The 22,883-nt window shown below is 47.9% G+C and overlaps 2 protein-coding genes and 1 pseudogene across 4 annotated transcripts in view; 2 read left to right on the forward strand and 1 right to left on the reverse strand.

Moving 5' to 3' along the window:
- Positions 1-10,495, forward strand: part of MASP1 (MBL associated serine protease 1) — a 66,990-nt gene extending 56,495 nt beyond the window's left edge. Inside the window, exons 14-17 of one of the 2 annotated variants that reach the window (XM_082839996.1) lie at positions 1,327-1,394; positions 3,391-3,490; positions 7,134-7,215; positions 10,449-10,495. In XM_082839996.1, the coding sequence (XP_082696122.1) occupies positions 1,327-1,394; positions 3,391-3,490; positions 7,134-7,168 (203 nt within the window). In that variant the 3' untranslated portion in view covers positions 7,169-7,215; positions 10,449-10,495. Of the gene's footprint in view, positions 1-1,326; positions 1,395-3,390; positions 3,491-3,952; positions 5,093-7,133; positions 7,216-10,448 lie in introns of those variants that run through there. The other variant, XM_082839995.1, reaches the window with a different exon arrangement.
- A 2,624-nt stretch (positions 10,496-13,119) lies between these two features.
- On the forward strand, positions 13,120-14,539 carry LOC309961929 (elongation factor 1-alpha 1-like; annotated as a pseudogene). Its single transcript has one exon. The product of its transcript is annotated as an elongation factor 1-alpha 1-like (transcript).
- A 4,223-nt stretch (positions 14,540-18,762) lies between these two features.
- Positions 18,763-21,364, reverse strand: RTP1 (receptor transporter protein 1; the record flags this gene model as incomplete). Its single annotated transcript, XM_082839520.1, is given in 3 exon segments — positions 18,763-19,282; positions 21,093-21,343; positions 21,347-21,364. Coding segments are annotated over 3 exon segments (789 nt in total).
- Between the last annotated feature and the right edge of the window lie 1,519 nt (positions 21,365-22,883).

The following is a 22,883-nucleotide window of genomic DNA, read 5'->3' on the forward strand; positions in this document are numbered from 1 at the left end:
ACCGCCACTGCTGGGGTGAGGAACCATTGCTAGGGTGATGCCAACAGGAATGGCAAGCCTTCCTGGAGGTTCCCTCTATTTTCAGGAACACCCCTGACAAAGCAGATCTGCCATTTCAGAGTCTCATTTGCAGCATCACAAGGTAGAGTATAGAAGGGTACGTTTGGAGCTGAGAGGCAATAGCTTAATCACCAGCACAGGCTCAAATCCCCATGCTGCCATTTCCTAGTTGGGTGACCTTGAGGAAGTTGCCAAACCTCAAGCCCCTTCCCTCTACACTGGGGATAATATCCCGTGGGTGGTTGTGATGTTTAAGTGAAATAATAATCAAACATATCCAACATAGAGTGAGAGTCCATCCCAGGGCAGTTGGCTTTTGTTCCATCCTGTTCTAAATTCAGTGGAGCCATGTCACAGATAACCTCGTTTAGTTCAAAGACGGTATTTTTTAAAATGGCTGAATGGGATCTGAGAAGTATTCGGGAGAAGTAAGCCAACAGGAAAGGCACAGGTATGGCTCTGATTCATCAGATGCCATGCGTCTACCATGTGCCACTTGATTTACATTAATTAATTTATGTACTACTTATAAAAGCCTTATGAGGTGGTATTGTAGTCCCGTTTTCCAGATGAGAAAACAGGCTCAGCAAGGTACAGTGACTTAGCCAAGATTCAGCTCGTAAGAAGTAGATCTGGGGATAGAATTCAGATCTTCCAACTTAAAGCCCAATGTTGTTTTCAGTATCCAGGCTCTTTTACAAAGGAAGAGATAAGTGTTCTATCAGTGCTCAACCCATTTCCACACTGCCTTGAGATCTGCCAACTTCATAGGCTTCTAGAATATCAGAGCTGGGAGGGGTTTTAGAGAATACCAAGTCCAGCCTCTTCATTTTATGGATGGAGAAACTGAGACTCAGAAGGGGAGGGAACATAGCGTATTGTGGGCTAAGCTGGACTTTGTATTTATTCAGTTATTGATTGAGCATCTACTATGTGTCAGCACTGCTGTAGGCGTGGAGATACAGCGCTGAATAAGATATATGAAATTACTGCTCTCATGGAGTCTAGGTTCCAAGCTAGTTGGGAGTGGGAGAGAACAGGCAACTAAACAAATAAACCAGCTAACGTCTCATAGAAACAAATGCCTAAACCTCTGTCGTGGGTAACCTTCAACCCAGCAGTCTTCTCCCCCACCATGCTGCCATTCTCTGAGGGGGCAAACTCAGCCCTTCCTCCACAGGCAGAGGATGATGGGGCTGCAAGATGTCACCCTCTGAAAACCCCACAGACAGCCTCTCTTCTCTCACTGTGTCTTCTCTCCTCCAGGGACCATGGTCATCGTCAGTGGCTGGGGGAAGCAGTTCTTGCAAAGGTTCCCGGAGACCCTGATGGAGGTGAAGTTCAATTTATACCCTTCAGAGGGTGACACCTCTGCCCTACATTGGACCTTTCTGCACCATAGTGCCCCTTAGGGGGCTAGAGGCTTCGGCAGGGGGTGGGTGAGAGAGGTACCAGGGGCCCAAACTCACCTTCAAAGTTAAATGAGACTGAATCCCAACTAGTTTGATCTGTTTGCTCTACATGTCATAGGGCTCTAGTCTCTAAACATTGCTTAATGTTTCTGTAGCTTATTAAAGTCTCAATTTATGGAAATTCTTCCAGAAAACAGCCGTCTTGGACTCCCCCAAAGGTGATCCATCTATACACATCATGAAGGTTCACATAACAGAGTAACCAAGAATGGGGCAAGGAGTGGGCCTTGAGAGCTGCAGTCCTTGCAGCAATGAACTTGACTGTTGCATGTAGAAGTTTACGTTCTTGTCATATCAGAAAAGAACACTGGACCAGGAGTAAGGAGCCATGGCTCCTAGTAACCTGCTGCGAGATCTTAAACGAGTCATCCTGCCTCTCTAGACCGCAGTGTAGTATCTCAAGCTGCAAGGTCAGGGGCAACACTAGATGTCCTCCAGGAGCTGCCTGGCTCGGACATTACCAGCTCCTACGACTGCCACAGCTAGTCTCTAAACCCTTCAACATGCATTATTCTAGCGTACTTTAAAATTCTGGATTGGCAACAACAATTTAGCCCTTCGGTCGTTAACTCTAGAGTGTTTATTCGGTGCTTCCTGTGTACCAGACATTGTATTAACTGCTAGGTATGCTGGGAGGTAAGAGCACAGATCTGGCCCCTGGCCTCCTTGGGCTTACAGTCAAGTGGGATAGACAGAAAGTAGTTATCAATGTGATCAATGGAATGAGGAAGAGGTACAAGATGCTCCAGAATGTACAGCAGGGGCTCTGACCTTGTCTCAGGGGTACAGAAGGGCTTCCCAGAGGAAGTGACACTTAAATGATGCATGAGCGATGGATAGAGGTCAGTCAGGCACTCAACAGTTTGCTGAGGACACGTGCTCACGACCACCCTGCCTGACTTCCTCTTGCCACTTCTCTGGGAAGGCCATGGCCCCAAAGAGACCTGAATGCCTCTGGGCCCCTCCCAGCAAGGGCCAACAGGAGTTGTGCTTTTGGGGGGAGTGTGACCCATTCAGTTCTTGGTTTGGCTGAAGGAAACTCATAGGTTTCCTCTTTTTATTCTGGACATCCATTCCAACGTTTACCCCTGAGCTGAATCAAGGGCAGTAACAATCACAATACCTTACTTTATGTATCAGTGTATCACCTCAATTCACAATAACATTTCCTGAGTACTGACCATGTTCCAAGCTATGTGAGATAGAAATGGACAACATACAGACCGAGTGTCTGGAAGCTCACGCTGTGGTGGGGGAGAACGTAAGTGAATGCTTGCTGCTAGGCGAGCCTCACTAACCCTACACCACCTACTATTTATGCAGTGCTTGTAGTTTACAGAATATCTGCTCATTCATCTCCTCTTCGCACAACAACTCTATGCGATTAGTATGTCAAATATTGTGACTCCCATTATTCAGATAAGGAAACAGAGTCTCAGAGATCTGAGAACACAGTGGTGAAGGCTACGTGCCTCAGGTCCCACAACCAGTAATGGTAAGAGTGAGGAAGAGAAGACTGCCCATCGGTTTTGCATACACTGCCATATTTGAGATCATGCATGTGCTAGGCAAGTATTACTATCTCCATTTTACAGATGAGAAAACTGAGGCCCAGAAAGGGCAAATGACCTGCGCAAGGTCACACAGCAAGTTCATGACTAAGACTGTACCAGAACATGGATCTCCTGATTCTGCATTCAGTGTTCCTTCACTTGTACCATAGGTAGTTTCTGAGGCCAGGTCTAAGGCAGACCCAGGCTCATCCAGGAAGGGGATGGGGATGAGTCAGCTCTAGGGGTGTCAGAGCAGCAGGGCTCCTCAGCCAGGGGTGGGGACCAACAGTGGCCTTGTGTTCCAGATCGAAATCCCAGTTGTTGACCACCGCATCTGCCAGGAGGCCTATACCCCACTGAAGAAGAAAGTGACCAGAGACATGATCTGTGCTGGGGAGAAGGAAGGTAAGTCAGGAGGCCGGCGTACAACAGGGCACCACCAGCCAGGGAGGGGAGCTGAGCCTGGCAGTGGAAGGACTGGAGACCTTGCAGCTGGCAGGTTGAGCAGCGGCGGACAGGCAGGAGCGAGGCGGGGGAGAGGGAGGACGGTCATGAGAGGAAGGATTCCACTGAAGAAGCTGCATCGGAGAGAAGGGGGGCTAAGTAAGGAACTTCCATAATTCCCTTCTCCCAGCCCAGCTTTTCCCTTGTGAAATGAGAGAGTCCTAACTTGCACTTTCTAAAATCACTGAGGTCTGAGGAGGTCTGACCTACAACAGCTCAGAATTCAGGTCTGGGTCCAATGGTCTACTGCGCCCCCTGGTGCCCGATTCTCTGAACTACAAGGCAGTTGTGGAGAGAAGGAGGCTTCTCTGGATTTGGGGCTAGGGAAGGAGACGCTTTAACCTGCCTCACTTCTTCCTCTAGGTGGGAAGGATGCCTGTGCGGGTGACTCTGGAGGGCCCATGGTGACCTTGGATATAGAGAGAGGCCAATGGTACCTAGTGGGCACGGTGTCCTGGGGTGTGGACTGTGGAAAGAAGGACCGTTACGGAGTGTATTCCTACACCTTCCACAACAAGGACTGGATACAGAGGGTCACCGGGATGAGGAATTGAATTCGGTTCCTCACCTTCTTCCTCACCTGTCCATGGTCAGTCAGCAGCAGAGGATGGTTATCTGATGCAAGATGCCCCTTGCCCTACACGCACCTCATTCGGCCCATCTATTACTAGCCAATAAAGGGAGCATCTCAGCCCCCTTCTCACTCTCTTTAAAGAAGCAGAGTAGCAGGGTGGTCAGAATCCAGGTTGTATCACCTACTAGCTTTGTAACACTGGGCAGGTGACTTCACGTCTTTAAGCCTCAGTTTCTTTGTCCATATTATGGAAATGGCATACCTTACCTACCTCATAAAAGTCTGATGAGGATCAAATTTAGTTAATATACATATAGCACGTAGCACAGTGTAGCACAGTGCAGGCATAAACTAAGTGCTCAATAAATATGACTTAGCAGAAGGCTGGTGTGTCTACCAGGCACATTACATTCTCTTAAGAATCCTGGCTGGGCCTTAGGGCTGACCAGTGTGCACCGCTCCCCTCAACCTTGACCATCTCCTTCACCTGCCCCCGAATGCTCCATGCTTCTTTGCTACCACGCATTTCCCATTCCCAATCCCCACCCCCCCCATAAAAAGGTAAAAGAGACAATGTTCTTAGTCTATGGCATGTCCCATAGTGATGCACTTATGACCATGAGCTGGATACCAAACTGTGAGAGTGCCTGAGAGAAGCAGGCACTCTCACAGGGTGGGGAGACTGGGAATGGTGAATTAGGAAGTCAGACACCAGGTTCTAGAACCAACTCTGCCCGCAGCTCCCTGTGACTCTATGCAACTCCCTTCCCCTCATCCCAAAGGACCCTCCCAGCTCTGACAATCTAGGATCCAATGAAGCCATTTCTCCCTGAAGAGATGAGTTAAAGCCAAAATAACCGAAAGGCAAAAATTGCCTTAGGTTCAATAGAGCTTTGTTGCAGACCAAACACTGCTGCTACTGCAACACCCACCCCTGTGCACCACACCCTAGTTCCCAAGGACATAGCCCTGGCGAAGTGCTAGCCAAGGGGCCTTTCCTTATTCCTAAGCAGAGCCTCTGTTCTAGGCACCGGCCTCCTTTTCTTCCTGGGAACCTGAGTTGCACAAGGTAGGCCCTGGGAGGCTAGACTCAGGCCCCTGCAGTCTCCCTCTCTGTGTCCACAGCTGACCCCAAGCCACCATTCCCCTGATTCCTCACCCCTGTTCTTCACCCTGAACACCCCAGCCCTGCAGGGTCATAAGTGCTTCCCAAGCAGGATGCCTCTCCTCTCCAAGAGCCACCTCCTCTCTCAGGAAGCTTCCAGGGACCTCCTTCCCTCCAGAGCTCTGAGATTTAAGCCCTTCAAGGGATCAGAAGCCCCAAGTCCCTGGCTTCTGTTCTATCAAATTTGGTCTTCATGGGAGATTTCGTTTCTCAACCTGCACTGCAGCTGCTGGAGTAGTTCACGGTCTCTTGCTGAAAGAAGATGATACTGAGGAATGAGAACTTATGGACACTAAGCCCTAAGCTCACAGCCTGCTTTTGATTCTCTGAGCAAGTCATTCTACCTCTCTGTGCCCTGCTGTTTATTCTGTAAATGGAAGATGGCAATCATACTCAATCTCACCAGACATTTGTCAAGCAAACTGGAGCTCTACTTCAGACACCAGAGAAGAATTGCAATGCAAAGTTTTGGAACTACCCTAAGGCATTCCAAACACCATGCCTTCCAATTTCACAGCGCTGCCTGGGTGCCCCCACGTGCCAGGTTATGCTGACTGCTATGCGGACCACCAAGATGAGGGGAACATGATTCATACCTTCCAGGAGCTCCTACAGGAAGAGCTGACACATACACAAGTGTCTATCATGAACAGAATGAACCCCACCAAGTGCTATGTGTCAGAATAGCACAGAGGTGAAAGAAAGGCCATTCTAGTATGGAGACGTTGGAGGAGGGGGCGTCAGGAAGACATCCCAGAGGAGATGGTGTTGGAGCTGAGCCTTGAAGAGGGTGGGCATTTCCACAGGTAAGACAGAGGGAGGCCTTCCAGGTAGAAGGACAACAAGAGTCCATGTCCACTCAGGCTTTCCTCAGATTACACTCTCTTCCCTCACAAAAGGGACATGTCCTCCGCCTGCTGATGCAGGGGACACGGATTCGTGCCCCGATCCGGGAAGATCCCACATGCCGCGGAGCAGCTGAGCCCGTGAGCCATGGCCGCTGAGGCTGCACATCCGGAGCCTGTGCTCCGCAACGGGAGAGGCCACAACAGTGAGAGGCCCGCATACTGCAAAAAAAAAAAAAAAAAAAAAGGACATGTCCAGCAGACCAGTGCTCTGACTCCAGGACCAGAGCCAACATCTAAAAGAAACTTTCTCCTTAAAATCAGACAACTCTGAGACTTGAAGCAGCCTCGGAATTTGTGTACAAATTCTGGCTGGACCCAGTTTATCCTGTTTATTCCCCCAATTGCAATTTCATCCTGATTCTAAGGGATATCTAGATGTGCTGCTGGACTTGGGCTTACCCTTGATCTACAAACATTTACCAGATGTACCAGCCCCCGCACTGATGCTAAGGTCCAAGAAAACCAACTGTCTCACAGAGTCATAGAAGCAGAGGGTTGGAGTGTCTGTTAGGACCATATTGTCTAACTCTATGACCTCGTTCTTGAATATATCTAAAGATGGGAAACTCACTACCTCCAAACATAGCCAATTTCAACCTCAAAACGTGCTCTTAGAAAGGTCTCTTCTATACAACCAAAATCCACCTCCCGGAATATACTTAGCATATCTAAAGCTATGATTCCGTGCCATGAATGTTGTTATCAGCAATAATGATCATGCCCGATTTCATTAGCAACAGAAGCTGTTGCTCTACATGTGTAGCTGTAACTACACATTCCTTCCAATAAACATCTGTTTTGAGTCAAAGCATCCTGTTTGGCTTGTATGTTTTTCATGTACTGATAGTTCTGGTGAGTTGTGTTTTCGTTTATCAACATTTCTCTGTATCCAATTAGGATCCCTGAACCATGAAGAGAGAGAGGGAGATTGATGGGAAGATCAAATTATCGATACAAAAGCACTTCTTAGGCTTTTCAGGTCAGTTCTGATTAAATACCTTGTTCTATTGTTCCTGTAAGTTATCAAAATATCCCAGGATGCCAGTCTTTCAATATCCAAATTGTACTTCTGGATTGTCGCCCGCACCTAGAATAGAAAAACCATTTTTTTTCGGATCATGTGTTCAATTGTTTGGTTCAGAAAATATGACGCCAGGTCTATGCGCGGCCTGCTCTGAATTGGAGTATGTACTTTCCTTCTGCCACGAGTTAACCTTATTCCCAGGTGGCAGGAATCAAAGAACCAGCAACACTAAGAAGTCCTTCAAGTAAAGGTAGGCAACAATCATGGAAGGAAAATCCATACCCCTCATGCAGCAGAGACGGTGGCCAATCTGGGTCTAGTGTGGGGCATGAAATCAAGAGACTTAGGTTCTCATGCAAGCATATGTTGACTTCTTTATCCACTTAAGTTCTCCATCTATAAACTGGCAGAAAAATCTTTGCCTTACCTCTGTCTGAGGGTTGTTGAATCAGATGAATTAGCATATAGGAAAGAACTTTGGAAACTAAATTAGCTCAAAATAAAAAGGTCTATGGGAGATAATCACTAAAATACTTTTGAGTATTTACCGTATGATTGAGACCACACTAAGCTCTTACACAATTCTCTAATTTAGTCCTCAAAATAACCTATGACCAAAGTACTATTATTATCCCCATTTTACAACTGAGCAAACTGAAGCACGGTGAGGTTAAAAATGTGGCTCTACCTAGACACAACAACACCCCAGTAGCAATGAGCACACGTATTGTCCAGATTTTTGTTTCTAATACTGTTCTGCAATAAAAGAAATAAGGGCTCCTTGAAGACATGGCTGATTCTAGGACCAGGGCAGGAAATATACAAGATGATACAAAAGTATCTGGTACCAGAAATTAAGTAAGTCACACAATGATGGGCGTGTGTGACACAGGAACCGACAGGAAGAGCTCCAGTGGTAAAAGCTGGTATAATTTGAGCAGCAAAATATTATTCGATTATAACTCAAAGTATAAAATAAATACCCGTAAATATATACTTATATGAATAAATAATTGAATAAAAAAATAGAGGAGACTAAAAAATAATTTATGTAAATACTTTGCCGTAAAGGAGGTAGAACATTACTCCCCATCCCTTAAGTGTGGGCTGCATATAGTGACCTCTTTCTAAAGAGTACAGTATGGAAATGGGGTGAGGGGAGAGCCACTTTATAGAGGAGAAACCTGACAAAACATTGCCTCAGCCACATGAGCACAGTTAATACCAACAGAGGTGAGTCACACTGATAGTTTGTGACCTTGATATGCTGTGATGAAAATGTTGCTGTACCTCTGTGTTCCACCTCCCCAGATCTCATAAGCCCACTCTAATCCTGAGAAACGTATCAGAAAACTCCCAATTGTGGGATATTTTACACAATACTTGACCAACACTCCTCAGAACTTTGGAGATCGTCAAAAACAAAGAAAGTCTGAGAAACTGTCTCAGCCGAGAGGAGCCTGTAATAGGTTGAACTGTATCCCCCAAAAGATATGCTGAGGTCCTAACCCTCAGTACCTCCCAACAGGACCTTATTTGGAAATAGGGGCCTTGCAGATGTAATTAGTTAAAACAAGGTCATACTGGAGTAGGTGATGACTGGTGTCCTTAAGAGAAGATGAGACACAGAGAAACAGACACATGAGGGCAGAACACAATGTGACGATGGGGGCTGAGATTGAAATCCCACAGCGGCAAGCCAAGGAATGGCGTTCTAGCAGAAGCTAGGAACAGACAAGGAAGGAGTATCCCCTACAGGCTGCAGAGAGGGCACAGCCCTGCCAACTGTGAGCCAACACATTTCTGTTGTTTTACGCCACCCAGTTGGAGGTGCTTTGTTATGGCAGCCCTTCATGGAAACTAATACAGAGCCTAAGAAGACATCTTTAGATGACATCCTGGGACAGAGAAAGGACATTAGGTAAAAACGAAGGAAATCTGAACGGTTAAGAATAATATATCAATACTGGTTTATTAATTGTGACAAATGCACCATACTAACGTGGGATGTTAATAACAGGGGAAACTGGTGAAGCGTATATGGGAACTTTCTCTATCATCTTCACAACTCTTCTAAAAATCTAAAAGTATTCTAAAATTAAAAGTTTGTATTTAAAACAATGTGACCTGAGATCTTGCAGCTAGGAGATTAGGGGCACTGGGATTTGAAACCAGTTCTGATGGACTCTGGAGCCCAGGCTCTCGCTCCACTGGTTCTATACCAGTGGTTCTTGAACTAGGCAGCACACAGGAAACTCCCGGTTTAAAATTTTTTAACCACCTTAAAGATACACTGATGTCTGGTTCACACCCTCCAGAGACTCAGATATAATCAGTCTGGAGTAAGGCTGAGCCCTGGGGGCTTGGGGGGTGGGAGTTAAAATTCCCCCAGGTGATTCTAACGTGCACCCAGTTTGAGATGCACGTTTCCAGGCTGTCCTGCTCGTGTGAGACCCCTGAAGAATGCTGGGAGCCTTTATTTCCCAAGCTTGGGTTTTTTGACCCAGGTCATGCTTCTGGTGGGAGGCGGAGGAGAGGCAGACACCCTGCTGCTCTAGCCCTAGATCCAGGAGTTCTCTGCGACTCAGCAGCAACACCGTCGCTAAGCCATTTCTGCATTAGTGTCTTCCTGGCAAGAACAGTGCTCTTTTACTTTGCAGTGGTAAACTGAAGAAGGGGAAAGCATCCCAGGCATGGGCAATAGCATGTGAGGAAGCAGGGGTATGATAGGGTGTTTAGGGGAAACTGAGAGACTTGGTGTCCCTGGAGAGCCAGAGAAATTGGGAGAAAAAAGAACAGCATCAGGAAGTACTGACCTGGGATGCTCAGCGTGGTTTTGGGAATGGGGAGACATTTGAGGGTTTTAGACCAAGGAGAGACGTGATGAGCTTTACTTTTCAAATCAGGCTTTAGTGCAGAGAGTAAACTGCGGGAGAAGAGCCTAAAGGTAGGGAGACTCCATATGGCTTCCCAACAACAAGTGAGGCACCCTCTGGTCCTGAACAAGGGCAGGCCCGAGGAGAGGGAGGGTAAGAATCGGCTTCCAGGGGCTCTGAGAACCTAGGGCTGGGCCTAGAAGAGCCACTTTGAAGAGATTCAAACCTCTGTTCACATTTGAGGGTGAATTAGTGGAGAGTAGAGGGGGAAAAGGGCAGGGACCAAAACCTGAAGGCAGTAACTGTTTTCAGGTCCCTGGACTTTCTGGCACCGGTGCTGTCTCCAGAAAGGAAGCCAGGGCATTCTCTGAACTTGAGGGAAAGAGACAAACAGGGCCTTTGTGACCACCTCCTGCGTCTGGTATGTGTTGGCCTTTTTTCAAGAAGATAAGGAAAATGTCTTTTGTATGCAAAAAACACAGGCTCAATTCCCAGCAGTGAGCTTCTGATCACAGGAAAAAGAGCCGGGACCCTGCTAATATTTAGGCAAAGGCTCCTAGGGAGGCCTCTCTGAGAAGTGGGGCATTAGGACGAGACAGTGTTAAGACAGGGGAAGATGTGTCGAGCCTGGATGTTGCCCAGGGCGAGCGCGCAGGATGATGAACAGATTAGTGTGGGTGGGAACATATCTTACCCTCCAATATCCTCCAGTCCCAGGGGAAGTCTCTGCAAAGTAACATGCCAACAGGTCAGCACCAAACACAGCAAGCCCCGGGGACCCAAAGGGTACAGCGTAGATGCAGTCCAGACCCAAGGTCTTAGAGGATGCTCACCTATTTTAGAAGTGAGGACTCTCACCTCCCATTCAGCTGTTTATCCTGTGACATTGTTCCATCTTGCCCATCTCCTGGGACTATCCAGCTTATTGAATCCACTCCCATGTGGCCCAGACTTGCCAACAGGATCCCAGACAACAGAATCCTTCCTTTAAACAATTCCAACAACAGCTCGCTTTGCTCTGAGTTTGCCTGTCCAAGGCCCAAATCCATATTGGCGGTCTAGGCCTCCCATTAAGTCTTTTTATTTCAGTGTATTTCATCATTATGAAATACTTTAAACATACAGAACAAAACAAAGCAAACAAGATACGAATCCACGTCCTGCCCAGACCTGATGAAACAACAGGGGACGCAGGGGACATGGACAGGATTCCAATTCAAGGAGTAAGTTGGTGCCGTGAGAGAGAAGGTGCTTTGGGTGCATGGAAAGAGTTCTGAAACCTGACCCTGAAGACGCGGGCTCCAGCCCCAGCTCTGCTGCCTGATGGTGCTGAATGCTCAGTGGATCATGCTCTCTGTGCTCAGTTTCCACAGTCCCCCTCGAGTTTCTCCTTCTTTCCAACCTCTATACATGGATAGCCCCAGGGCTCAGTCCTGGCCCTGCTGTCTGTACTCTGTACCCTCACTCCCTGAGTAATCTCATCTAATCTCATGACATTTAACATCATCGAAATGCTAATGACATCACTTGCATCTCCAGCTTGGTCCTCTCCTCTGAACCACAGGTATGAATATTCAACTGCCTTGGCATTTCTCGTGTTCAGTGTCTAACAGGATGCCCAAAAAGCATCTCAGACTTCACGTGTCCACAACCAAGCTCCTGTTACGGCCCCCATGTCTGTTCCTTACACAGCCAACCCCATCTCAGAAAGCGGTAACTCCACTCTTCCAGGTGACCTGGCCAAAAATCCTGGGGCGTGTTTGATTCCTCTTTCTCGCACACCACACATCTGAGTCATCAACAAACCCCCTCAGCCTTACTTTAAAATACAGCCAGATTCAATCCCAGTTGCTACCACCCTGGTACAGGTCCCCACCCAGGAACAGGCACTATCCCCCCCTTTGCTGGATTGTCGCAGGAGCCTCCTAGCTAATCTTTCCTCTTTCATTCTTGTCCCTCTGTGGACATTCTCAACACAGTGACACTAAATTGGATTACATCACCCCACTGCTCAAACCCTCCAATGGCTTCTTGTCTCATTTAAATCAACAACCAATGTCCTGACGACCCATGGCTTATATGCTCTGACCCCCATCCCCACTTAGTAATGACTTAGTAAGCCTGAACTGCATTCTAGCCGCGTTGGCCTCCTCATGGTTCAACATTCCAGGCTGCTCCTACCTCAGGGCTTTTGCACATGCCCTTTGCCTTGCTCAGTTCCTTCATCTTTTTTCAAATGTCACCTTCTTAGTGAGACCTTCCCTAGCTACCTAATCTAAAATTGTAACTAACTCCATCTCCTGCCCTTCCTGTCCCCCTTGCCCACTTTATTCTTCTCCTTAGTACTTAACACTATCTAGTATACCACACAGCTTACTTATATTGTTTGCTGTCTAGTTTTTCTACTATCCATAAGGTCAGTGATTTAGTCACTTTGCTCTCCACTGTATCTCTAGTGCCTAGAACAATGCCTGGCACATAATATGTACTCAATAAACATTTGTTGAGTGAATAAATCTTGAAAATAGGGAATATCTTATTATGTCCTCAAAATAATACTGTAAGCTTATTAAGATGGGAGTGAAAAATTATTGGGCTTAGAAGTGAAGGGATAAGACACAGACTGATATTCCAACACTACCACCCAAGTCCTTGTATAAGGTGACACCTCTCAAGGTAACTGCCTTTCAAAATGTGAATACCTTTAGAGAGAGGTTGAGTCAGAGTAAGATGCATAAATCAATTTGCTCCAGAAAGGAAAGGAAAGGAAGATGCTATGGACATTCAGATAAGAAGGTCCAACCCCAAGCTGACCTAGGCAGACTGAAATCTTGGTGTAACAACTAGATGGCCTATTAGAGGGGTCAGGGTCAGGGCACTATCCCAAATGCCCAAGGACAAAATAAGACTTAGCAGCTTTTTCGCAATGGGTTTGCCTCCAGGACCCAGGTGTCGTGAAAACCACCACTAAACCTAAGCAAAAATGGGAAAGGAGAAGACCCACACCAACATCGTTGTCATTGGACACGTAGATTTGGGGAAGTCTACCACTACTGGCCATCTGACCTACCAATGTTGTGGGATCAACAAGAGAACCATTGAAAAGTTCGAGAAGGAGGCTGCCGAGATAGGAAAGGGCTCCTTCAAGTATGCCTGGGTCTTGGACAAACTGAAAGATGAACGCAAGCATGGTATCACCATTGATATCTCCCTATGGAAATTCGAGACCAGCAAGTACTATGTGACCATCATTGATGCCCCAGGACACAGAGGCTTCATCAAAAACATGATTACAGGCACATCCCAGGCTAATTGTGCCGTCATGATTGTTGCCGCTGGTGTTGGTGAATTTGAAGCCGGTATTTCCAAGAATGGACAGACCTGTGAGCATGCCCTTCTGGTCTACACTCTGGGTGTGAAACAACTAAATGTTGGAGTTAACAAAATGGATTCCACTGAGCCACCCTACAGCCAGAAGAGATACGAGGAAATGGTTAAGGAAGTCAGCGCCTCCATTAAGAAAATTGGCTACAACCCCGACACAGTAGCATTTGTGCCAGTTTCTGGCTGGAACAGTGAAAACGTGCTGGAGCCAAGTGCTAACATGCCGTGGCTCAAGGGATGGAAAGTCACCTGAAAAGATGGCAACGGCAGAGGAACCACACTGCTTGAAGCTCTGGATTGCATCCTGCCACCAACTCGCCCAACTGACAAGCCCTAGCGTTTGCCCCTCCAGGACATCTACAAAATTGGTGGTATTGGCACTGTCCCTGTGGGTCGAGTGGAGACTGGTGTTCTCAACCCTGGCATGGTGGTCACCTTTGCCCCAGTCAATGTGATAACTGAAGTGAAGTCTGTTGAAATGCACCATGAGGCTTTGAGTGAAGCCCTTCCTGGGGACAATGTGGGCTTCAATGTCAAGAATGTGTCTGTCAAAGATGTTCACTTTGGCAGTGTGGCTGGTGACAGCAAAAATGACCCACCGATGGAAGCAGCTGGCTTCACAGCTCAGGTGATTATCTTGAACCATCCAGGCCAAAGCAGTGCTGGCTATGCACCTGTGCTGGATTGTCACACAGCTCTCATTACCTGCAAGTTTGCTGAGCTGAAGGAGAAGATTGATCGTCGTTCTGGGAAAAAGCTGGAAGTTGGCCCCAAACTCTTGAAATCTGGTGATGCTGTCATTATTGATATGGTTCCTGGGAAACCCATGTGTGTTGAGAGCTTCTCTGACTATCCTCCTCTGGGCCATTTTGCTGTTCGTGACATGAGACAGACGGTTTCTATGAGTGTCATCAAAGCAGTGGACAAAAGACAGCTGGAGCTGGCAAGGTCACCAAGTCTGCCCAGAAAGCTCAGAAGGCTAAATGAATATTATCCCCAATACCTGCCACCCCAGTCTTAATCAGTGGTGGAAGAATGGTCTCAGGACAGTTTGTCTCGATTGGCCATTTAAGTTTAATAGCAAAAGACTGGTTAATGATAACAGTGCATGGCAAAACCTTCAGAAGGAAGGAGGATGTTTTGTGGACCATTTGTTTTGTGTGTGGCAGTTTTAAGGTATTAGTTTTGAAAATCAGTACTTTTTAATGGAAACAACTTGACCAAAAATATGTCACAGAATTTGAGACCTATTAAAAAAGTTTAATGAGAAAAAAAAAAAGTCTAAGCAGCAGTTTTTGAGCAACGTCAGAGCTAGCAGGGAGCCTTCAGTTCACCTTACCTCTTTGCTTTACAAATGAAGAAACTGAGACCCAGGGGACGGGAAAGACTAGATCATCCAAGATCATCAACCTACATGCCTGGATATTGGCTAAGCCAGGGCTGAAACCCAGGTTTCCAGCCCTCAGGCCAATGAGATTTCTATACCACAACTGCCAACCCACCAGCCCTCACAAGGCCCTGTCACAAAAGAGCCATACAGCAGGCAGATTTCACTTCCCTGATGCACGTGGCAGTACCCACGCAATGCAGAAAGTGATCCCAAAGGAAATTCTTAGCTGGGAGTCCTGCAGAGAACCAGAATGGGACTTGGAAAAGAACTAAATTCCTTCTGGGATATTTCAGCCAATGGGAATGGAGCCCAGAAATCACTGATGTTTTCTGTTTGGGGAGATTTTTTAAATAGCTATCTTTGAAGAATGAAGAGTGGCTACCATGCTGCTGGGAAAATGAAGTCATTGCTTTGCAAGATATATGAGGAGAAGAAAAGAAACGATGCTACATATATTAAAATAAACTAGTTCTAACTCTTGGGCTGGGAGGTTAACCCTTGCCTTCCATGTTTTTCCTAAAGTATTTACCAACAGAACTGAAATCACAAAGAGAAAGCCCTTCAGGTCTCAAAGGGGAGGCTGCCAATTGAAAGGAAAAGGAGAAGAAAGAAGAGGATGAGCATTCAAGCTCATCAGAAAGAAGACAATGAATATGGGCTTTGTATCTGGAATGTCGCAGATAGTGTATTATTTATTCCTTACAATAGCCCTCCGTGGCAGATTGATTATTCCCATTTCAACAAGGAGGAAAACTGGGGCTCAAGGAGCTTAACTAATTTTCCTAAGGCCATACAGCTAGTAAGTAGCAGAACTAGGACTCAAGTCTTTCTTAACCCCAGATTTCATGATCTTGCCTTACTCTATGCTGTACAGTGCGGCTCAACTTTCGTACTTTCTCTGGTACTTCAGTTTTTTCTCCATAAAATAAGGGCACTCAATCGAGACGTCTCTAATCTGTCTCACAGCAAATCATCCTTAGTTGGTGATCTTCTGGGTTTGCAGGACTCCTGAGCCCCAAGAAGCGTTCTCCCATTGGGCTGTTCCTCCATCCTGCTGAGTTTGAAGGAAGTGATCAAGGCAGCACTTCTTGCTGACCCTACGCTAAGGATTGCAGCCTCTGGAACACCAATTCAAGTGCCTGTAGGTCTCCTCCTGGCTCGAACATCAAGACCAATGCACAGAAGCACCAGTGGGAGAGGCTTGGGATCCTGGAATGTCCCTGAGGAGTTTATTTATAAAACCTAGGGTACATCTAACAAGGTCATCATGTGGCATGTGGCCATGTGTGCAAAGAAAGAACTGCCCTAGAGAAGTCTTTGCCAAGACAAGGGCTAAGCTGTGAGTAAGCCTAGCAAGTATGAGGGACAATAAGGGAGACGGAGGAGGTGTTTGTAGATGGTAGACATCTTCCTACAGAGCAGGAAGAGGCCTAATGATTTAGGAAAGTGTTCCGGAGTAAACCCAGTCAAGGGTTGGACCCTTGCTCTACCACTACCTGGCAGTGGGGACTGGAGTAAGTCGCTTCCGAGCCGTGATCACACTCTAGCAGGGAGTATAGCTATAGACAAGTAATTACAACCAAGCTTGATAAGCATCTGGCTAGGGTGGCAGAGCTCAAAATTGGAGATTCTCAGAGCAGGATAAAGCCATGCAGCAGGTGGTCAGGCAGGAGCACGGAGGTTTGAGGGAGGGTCAAGTCCCCAGGGAGTGAGTGGGGAAGCTGTGCCCAAGTCCTAGAGAATCCACAGCAGGTCATCAAGGAAGATCTCTGGGCTCATTATTATAAGCCTGGGTGCAGAAGGAAGCCTATTCCTCAGTTAGGAGGCCTTACACCAGGCAGCTCAGGTGGATCACCTGGGGGTCTTATTCTAATTTCAGATGCTCAGGCCCCACACCCAGCAATTCTGATTCTGCTGGTCTCAGGTGGTGGCTGGGCACTGATATTTCTTTAAAGGCTCCCCAGGATTTCTGAAGTACAGCCAAGGCTGAGAATATCTGCAGTAAGCAGAGATCTCTGAGAGACACGGCCTACCCCTTAGTGCTTACTGGATCCCAGCACCCAAATCAGGCCTTGCCAGAGAGAAGGCACTCAGGATACGCCTCCTGGATAAAGGAATGAATACTTGTGTATGTGAAGCAAAGGAAGTCACCAGGCAGTTACTAGAACCAGAGCAAGGGCAAGAGTAAGACTATCTTATGCTGAGTCCCCTGGATGGCTGACCAAGGGCTGCCTGAATCCCTCCTGACTATGTACACGGTTGGCCCAGACCTTGAAGCTGGAGCTAGATCAAGCTTTATATGGGGACCCCAGAAAGGGGAGAGAGGGGATGGGAGGGGTGTCCAACAGCCCATTACAGATCAGGGACACTGGTGAATCCCAAGCACACAGTAATGACTACTAAGCCTGATTGAAGAAATCCCATCTTTATTAAAGTACCCTGTCTTCATATAAGTGGCCCTCCTCCCTCCACCACTACAGATGGTGGGTGGTGACTTCCCATTAGAAAGGGGAGCAGTGGGGGAAGGAGAAGGAGTCAAGTTATTAACAAAGGTGGGGTGGACGAGGACCCTCAAAGGTACAGGGTAGCGTCCCACTTCCTGCTTTCTGCCTCCCTTCCCCAAATCACAGTCTGTACCCCTCCCATCAGAAAGTCTCCTCTCCTCCCTTTCTACACCATATGGCATCCCATTTGAAGGCGATTAGGATTCTCCCACCTATCTATGCACTTCTCTAGGGCAAAACACTTCCCATCTTTCATGCTCCCTCTCTTACTAATGGGCCCCCATCCCTGTGGTTCTAGGTGGACCGCTGATCTTTGGTGAGTGGGCCCATGCCTGGCCCATATGAGAAAGCCTCTCAACGAGGGTTTCAGCAAATAGCTCAAGAAGCCAGGCCCCTCTTCCGGTACTCTGACCATCAGAACCACTGAGAATCAGTCCGACTCGGTCCCTGAACTCTGAGGACTCTTCATTATAATGGAGAATCATTATATCTGTTTCCTAGGGATTTTGTGCTTTGCTTCTAACATCCTACCTTCTGAACCTCTCCTAAATTCTCTGATGGTTCACGTGCAGTGGGTGGGAAGCCTAGCTCTATGGGACTCCACCCCAAGCACCATCTGGGCACCAGACAGGCCCCAGAATCCACCCTGAGTGGAGGGAAGCCGGAAACTGGGAGTGTGGAAAACAGAAACAAGGGACCCCGCGTACCCAGGGACAAAGGGGCAGCCTAGTGCCTCCACCTCTCTCCCTTCGAGAGGAACCTCTGCTGTGTGCATGGAGATAGAGCTATGGATGAGACCCATACACCAGGCAGAGGCTAATGTAAGGCTGCAGCTCTGGATGTGGGCAATAATGAAGGGTAGGGCTGGGGTTAATGAGAACGCAAGGAGGAGCTCATTGCTGTGGAAAGGCCCCTTGAGATCACACCTAGCCCTGTAATTTTCAAACTTTATAAACGCAGTTGGACCTTTTTCATACAAAACTCTTAAATAAACTCCATCTAACATGGAGCCGCTCTAGAGGAGGAGGTAGGAGTTGGGGATGGGCGGTTTGACCATGATGGGAAACGCACTCACTCACCCCTTCCAAATCCAAAAGCCCCGAGGCACCTATGCAGAACGTTGGGGTCCTGGGCCTCACTTTGAAAAGCCAATGATCTAGCCCAAACCCTTACTTTTATAGAAAGAAAAGCAGGGTGATTTGTCCTGGGTCCCCACTGAGTCAGTGGTGGCACCGGCTCTAGAACTTATCCCCACTCCCAACCCAGGTCTCTCTTCACCCCTCCCACCAGTTGGCTGGCCTCTCAGGCCTTGGGCCCCTAGCATCTGCCTGGGCCCAACAAGGGAATCTTAGACGGAGCTGTGGAAGGAGAACTGCAGGTAGATGATCAGCAACAGGACCGTGGCCCAAAACAAGCACCAGGGGATGGAGCAGAAATTGCAGCCAGAACCCGCCTCGGCCTGTGGCTTGGTGGGGCTGGGAGCCCGGGAGAAGGTGTAGGTTGTCGCCTCCTCCTCCAGCAGCTTCTCGCTGGGCTTCCAGTGCACGATGCCCTCCTGGCAGGCCTCGCAGAACTCTCCGCGGTGCCGCCGGTTGTCTTGGCGGCTGGCCATGTGGATGCGGTACTGGCCGTTTCTCTCCTCATAGCACTGCTCGCGCAGGCTGGTGATGAGGTTGTCCACCAGGCTCTCGATGTTCTCCTCCAGCATGCTCGACTCGTCCAGCCGCGCCGTGCCGCACTTGTAGCACAGCTGCTTGAAGACGCGCATGCGCACCGAGCCTGCCTGCTGGGCGCGGTCCAGGTACATGTGGAAGAGGATGACCACGTGGGGCGACTGCCAGGTGTGCCAGCACCAGGAGCAGTGGAACCTGTGGAGACGAGGAGAGGCAGGAGGAGAGGACGGAGTGGAGGAGGTGGAAACAGATCCAGGAACGAGGTAAGGGGCAGTAGGCAGAGCCTGGAGGTAGAGGTGTTGTGTTTACGGCCCCCTGGGTTCACTAGCTTTCCCCAGGTGGCTTCCCAGCCCGCCCCCTTGTGTGCTCTGCTAGGAGCAGAGTAGGCGCCTCAGGAGGCAGCTGGCATCCAGCAGCGCTCTGCCATCACTGGGCCCCCCTCTGTGCTCTGCAGAAGCCTCAGTGCCCTCCATTTCAATGCCCTTCAGGCCTTGCCTTTGGGCCTTTGGCTCTGGGCACCTTTCCTCATCTGTAAAACGTGCACGTTGCACTAAGAGTCCTTCCTGCTCAAATATCCTTTGAGTCTGATAGCAGGGATGGCCCGCACCACAGGGAAAACACAAGCTCCATCCACACACTCTTACCTGTCAACACTGACTATGAACTGGCTAGACCCAAATCCAGAGAAAATGACACCGTTGTCAATTCTCAGCCTCTGGGCCGGTGCCAGGGTTAATGTGTCTGAAGGCCTGGAAGTGGAGGCAGTTCACGCCCAGAGTGAGCTAACTGGGGCCAGCTGGGGTTCTCAGGTCATCAGCCAGGTCGGGAGGATGCACAAGCCCTCCCCACTCAGCCCCACAAGCCTTTCAGGTGTCTGAGAAGCTCCTGGGCCCTGACAGCGAGTGTCCGGTCCTTTGCATCCCTCCCATCAGCTGGTTAAGGGACTCCACATTTCCATTCTCATTTCTTCTCGTTTACTCACACCCTTTGGGGACTGTTTCCCCTCTCCCAAACTAGACTACAAAACTTGGAATGGAAAATGTCAAAACTAGAGGGAGCTTAGAAATCTCCTAATTAACCCTTTGTTTTACTCTGAGGCAAAGAGAGTAAGAAAGCTGTATACACAGTGAGTTAGAGGCAGAGCCAGTATCCAACACCTAACAGGTACCCAGTAGATGTTTCTTGAATTGAATAAATTGAACTAGGGAAGGAAGGAAGGCCTTGCTTCTGACCCCCAGGCTGCACCATTCAACCTCCGAATCTTATGTCCCAGAGGTAAGTCTTTACATAATCCACCCACGGACAAGAGTGCTGGAAAGTCATCTCAGACATTATTGTGCATATGAATCACCTAGGGACCTTGCTGAAATGCAGATTCCGATCCAGCAGGTCTAGAATGGGGCCGAAGATTCTGCATCTTTAACAAGTTCCAGGTGATACTACTGCTGCTGGTCCATGAACCAAGAGGCAAGGATCTATGCTAACCCCTCCTTCCACAAGTGGCGAAAGTGAGGTCCAAGAAGGAAACTGAATTTCTCAAAGGTCATAAAGAGTAGAGCTAGTTTCCAGCACACCTCAGGTGTTCAATATTTTATATTAAGTCAAGCTGAATCAAATCAATTGAAACTGAACTGTTCCAGGACCAGAACATAGGCCTCTTGACCCACAAGCCCCCCCTTCTCTTGGCTTTCAATTGTGTTAAGAGGTTATTAAAATATAAAAGTATGTAAAATACCAGTGTTTAGAACTAATAAATATATTCCACCCCTTTTTCCAGAAGGGGAGACTATGACTCAGAGAGGGAAAGTTACCAGGTGCTCAGCGGAAGAGCTGGAATCAAACTTAGGTGTCCCAACTCCCAATAGCTACTCTTTCTCTGCCTCCCAGTCTGCACTGGGCCAACAGTGAGACTGACCCCTAGCACCTGGGTTCCCCATGTTTCTGTCTTTTCTTGGAAGGTGTCCCAGGGGCTGCCTGCAGGGGTCCTACTTCCTGGGCTACTCACCTGCCTGAGGCATGCAACTCCAGGTACTGCTTCCAGCCTGGGGCTAGCACATTGTGCTTGAGGTTGGGATCGATGATGAGGTCCCAGCTGTCAGCTGGCTTTGCCGCCTCCATCTTCTCGTAGAAGATTTTCTTCCATTCATCTGTGGTCACACTTTTACACATGGTCTCGTCAGTGGCAAGGGAGGGCAATCTCCACTTGAGTGAGAACACGGGAAGTGAGGGCAGGTGCAAGGCAGGGCAGCGCAGTCTCTACGGTCTAAAAATCCTCATCAGTAGGACCGGGAGGAAGCAGGACCCAGCTCCCTCCTTTGTCCGCAGTGGAACCTGTTTCCACGGCAACCAGGCAGGGAGTCAAGAGACAGAGGTTGGGAAGGAGGGAGCCTCTGAAGGGGTGTTTCAGGGCCCCCAAACTGAGGCTGAAGAGGCAGGGTTTGTGGATCTAAGTGACCCTAGACAGGGTGGGGGGCCTGAAAGGAGGCTGAGCTGCAGACCGTCTCACTCTGGCCTGCCAAGGGCATGCACGAGGACCTGGGAACTGGCTCAGCTTTACCTTGCTGCCCCTGGAGGTATCATCAGCATCATCTGGCTGCTATGGTAACCATGATGCCTTAGGGAGCCAAAGAGAAATAAGGGATGGGAAGATGTAGACCTGTTAATAGATGCAGCAATAATAATAAACCCTCTTTCTGCACCCTCACCCATCTTGTGACCAGCACTTTGCCATTTACGAAAACTACTGGAGGTCTCTTGACCCACAATTGTTATTGCCACTGTACAGATCAGGAGACTGGGACTCACCTAGCTTATAAATGGCAGAGCTTGTAGCCAAATCCAAGCTATTGAGCCCCTACCAATTCATTAATGCATTTGTGTCAAACATACCCATGTGCCAGGCTCTATATATGCCGGACGGTTGTAACTGGGTATGTACCCAGTAACCAGAATGCAATAGGATCCATGCTGTGACGGCCATGGATAAGAGCAGCCACCTGTGCACAAAGGTGGGAGCCATTGCATCAGCCTGGAAGGAATAGAAAAGATCATTTTCAACTTGATTATAGAAGAGGAACATGATATCCATAGGAAAAACAACCTTTACTACTGGTGCCCCTTTAGCTATTTTTAAATTATTTTTCCTTTATAAAAGTCATACAGGTTTATTATAGAAAACTTGGAAAATATAGGTAAAATAAGGCAAAAGTAAGACTCTTCTTAATACCCATGCTCAAGATAGTCACTGTTAATATTATGATGTACACACCCTGCCTGCTATTTTCTGTACATGTATGTGTGTATATATATATGTGCGTATGCATGTATGTGTATATATACACACACATTCTACATAGTACACTGTGATCTATTTTTTTTTAAATAACAATATATCACAAATACTTTTCTAGATCATTTTCTAGGTCCAGGTCATTAATATTATTCCAGCTTGGAGGCTGCCTATATGCTGTCGTATGGTTGGGCATAATTTATTTAGGCAACCTTCTATTTGGGAGCCTTCATTTTTTTCAGTCTCTCACAGTTACACTCTTGCTTCCTATTTGAGTAAAACTTACTGCTGAAGCTCATGGACCTGCATTTCAGGCATCAGAGATGACGCTTCCTGCAGCTGGAAAACACACTCTTGACTCCACTCCCTGCAGAAGCTTGGTGCGGCTAGCGGAACCTGAGCAGGCTCTTCAAACAGTATTAACTCGTAGACAGCCTACAGATTCTGAAGTTTAGGGATGAAAAAGAAGGGCCTAAATCTCCCGTCTGATTCTGGAGACTGTCTTCC

This window comes from Leucopleurus acutus (genome assembly GCF_964270905.1).
Source record: "Leucopleurus acutus genome assembly, chromosome: 5".
In the NCBI taxonomy this organism is placed as follows: Eukaryota; Metazoa; Chordata; class Mammalia; order Artiodactyla; family Delphinidae; genus Leucopleurus; species Leucopleurus acutus.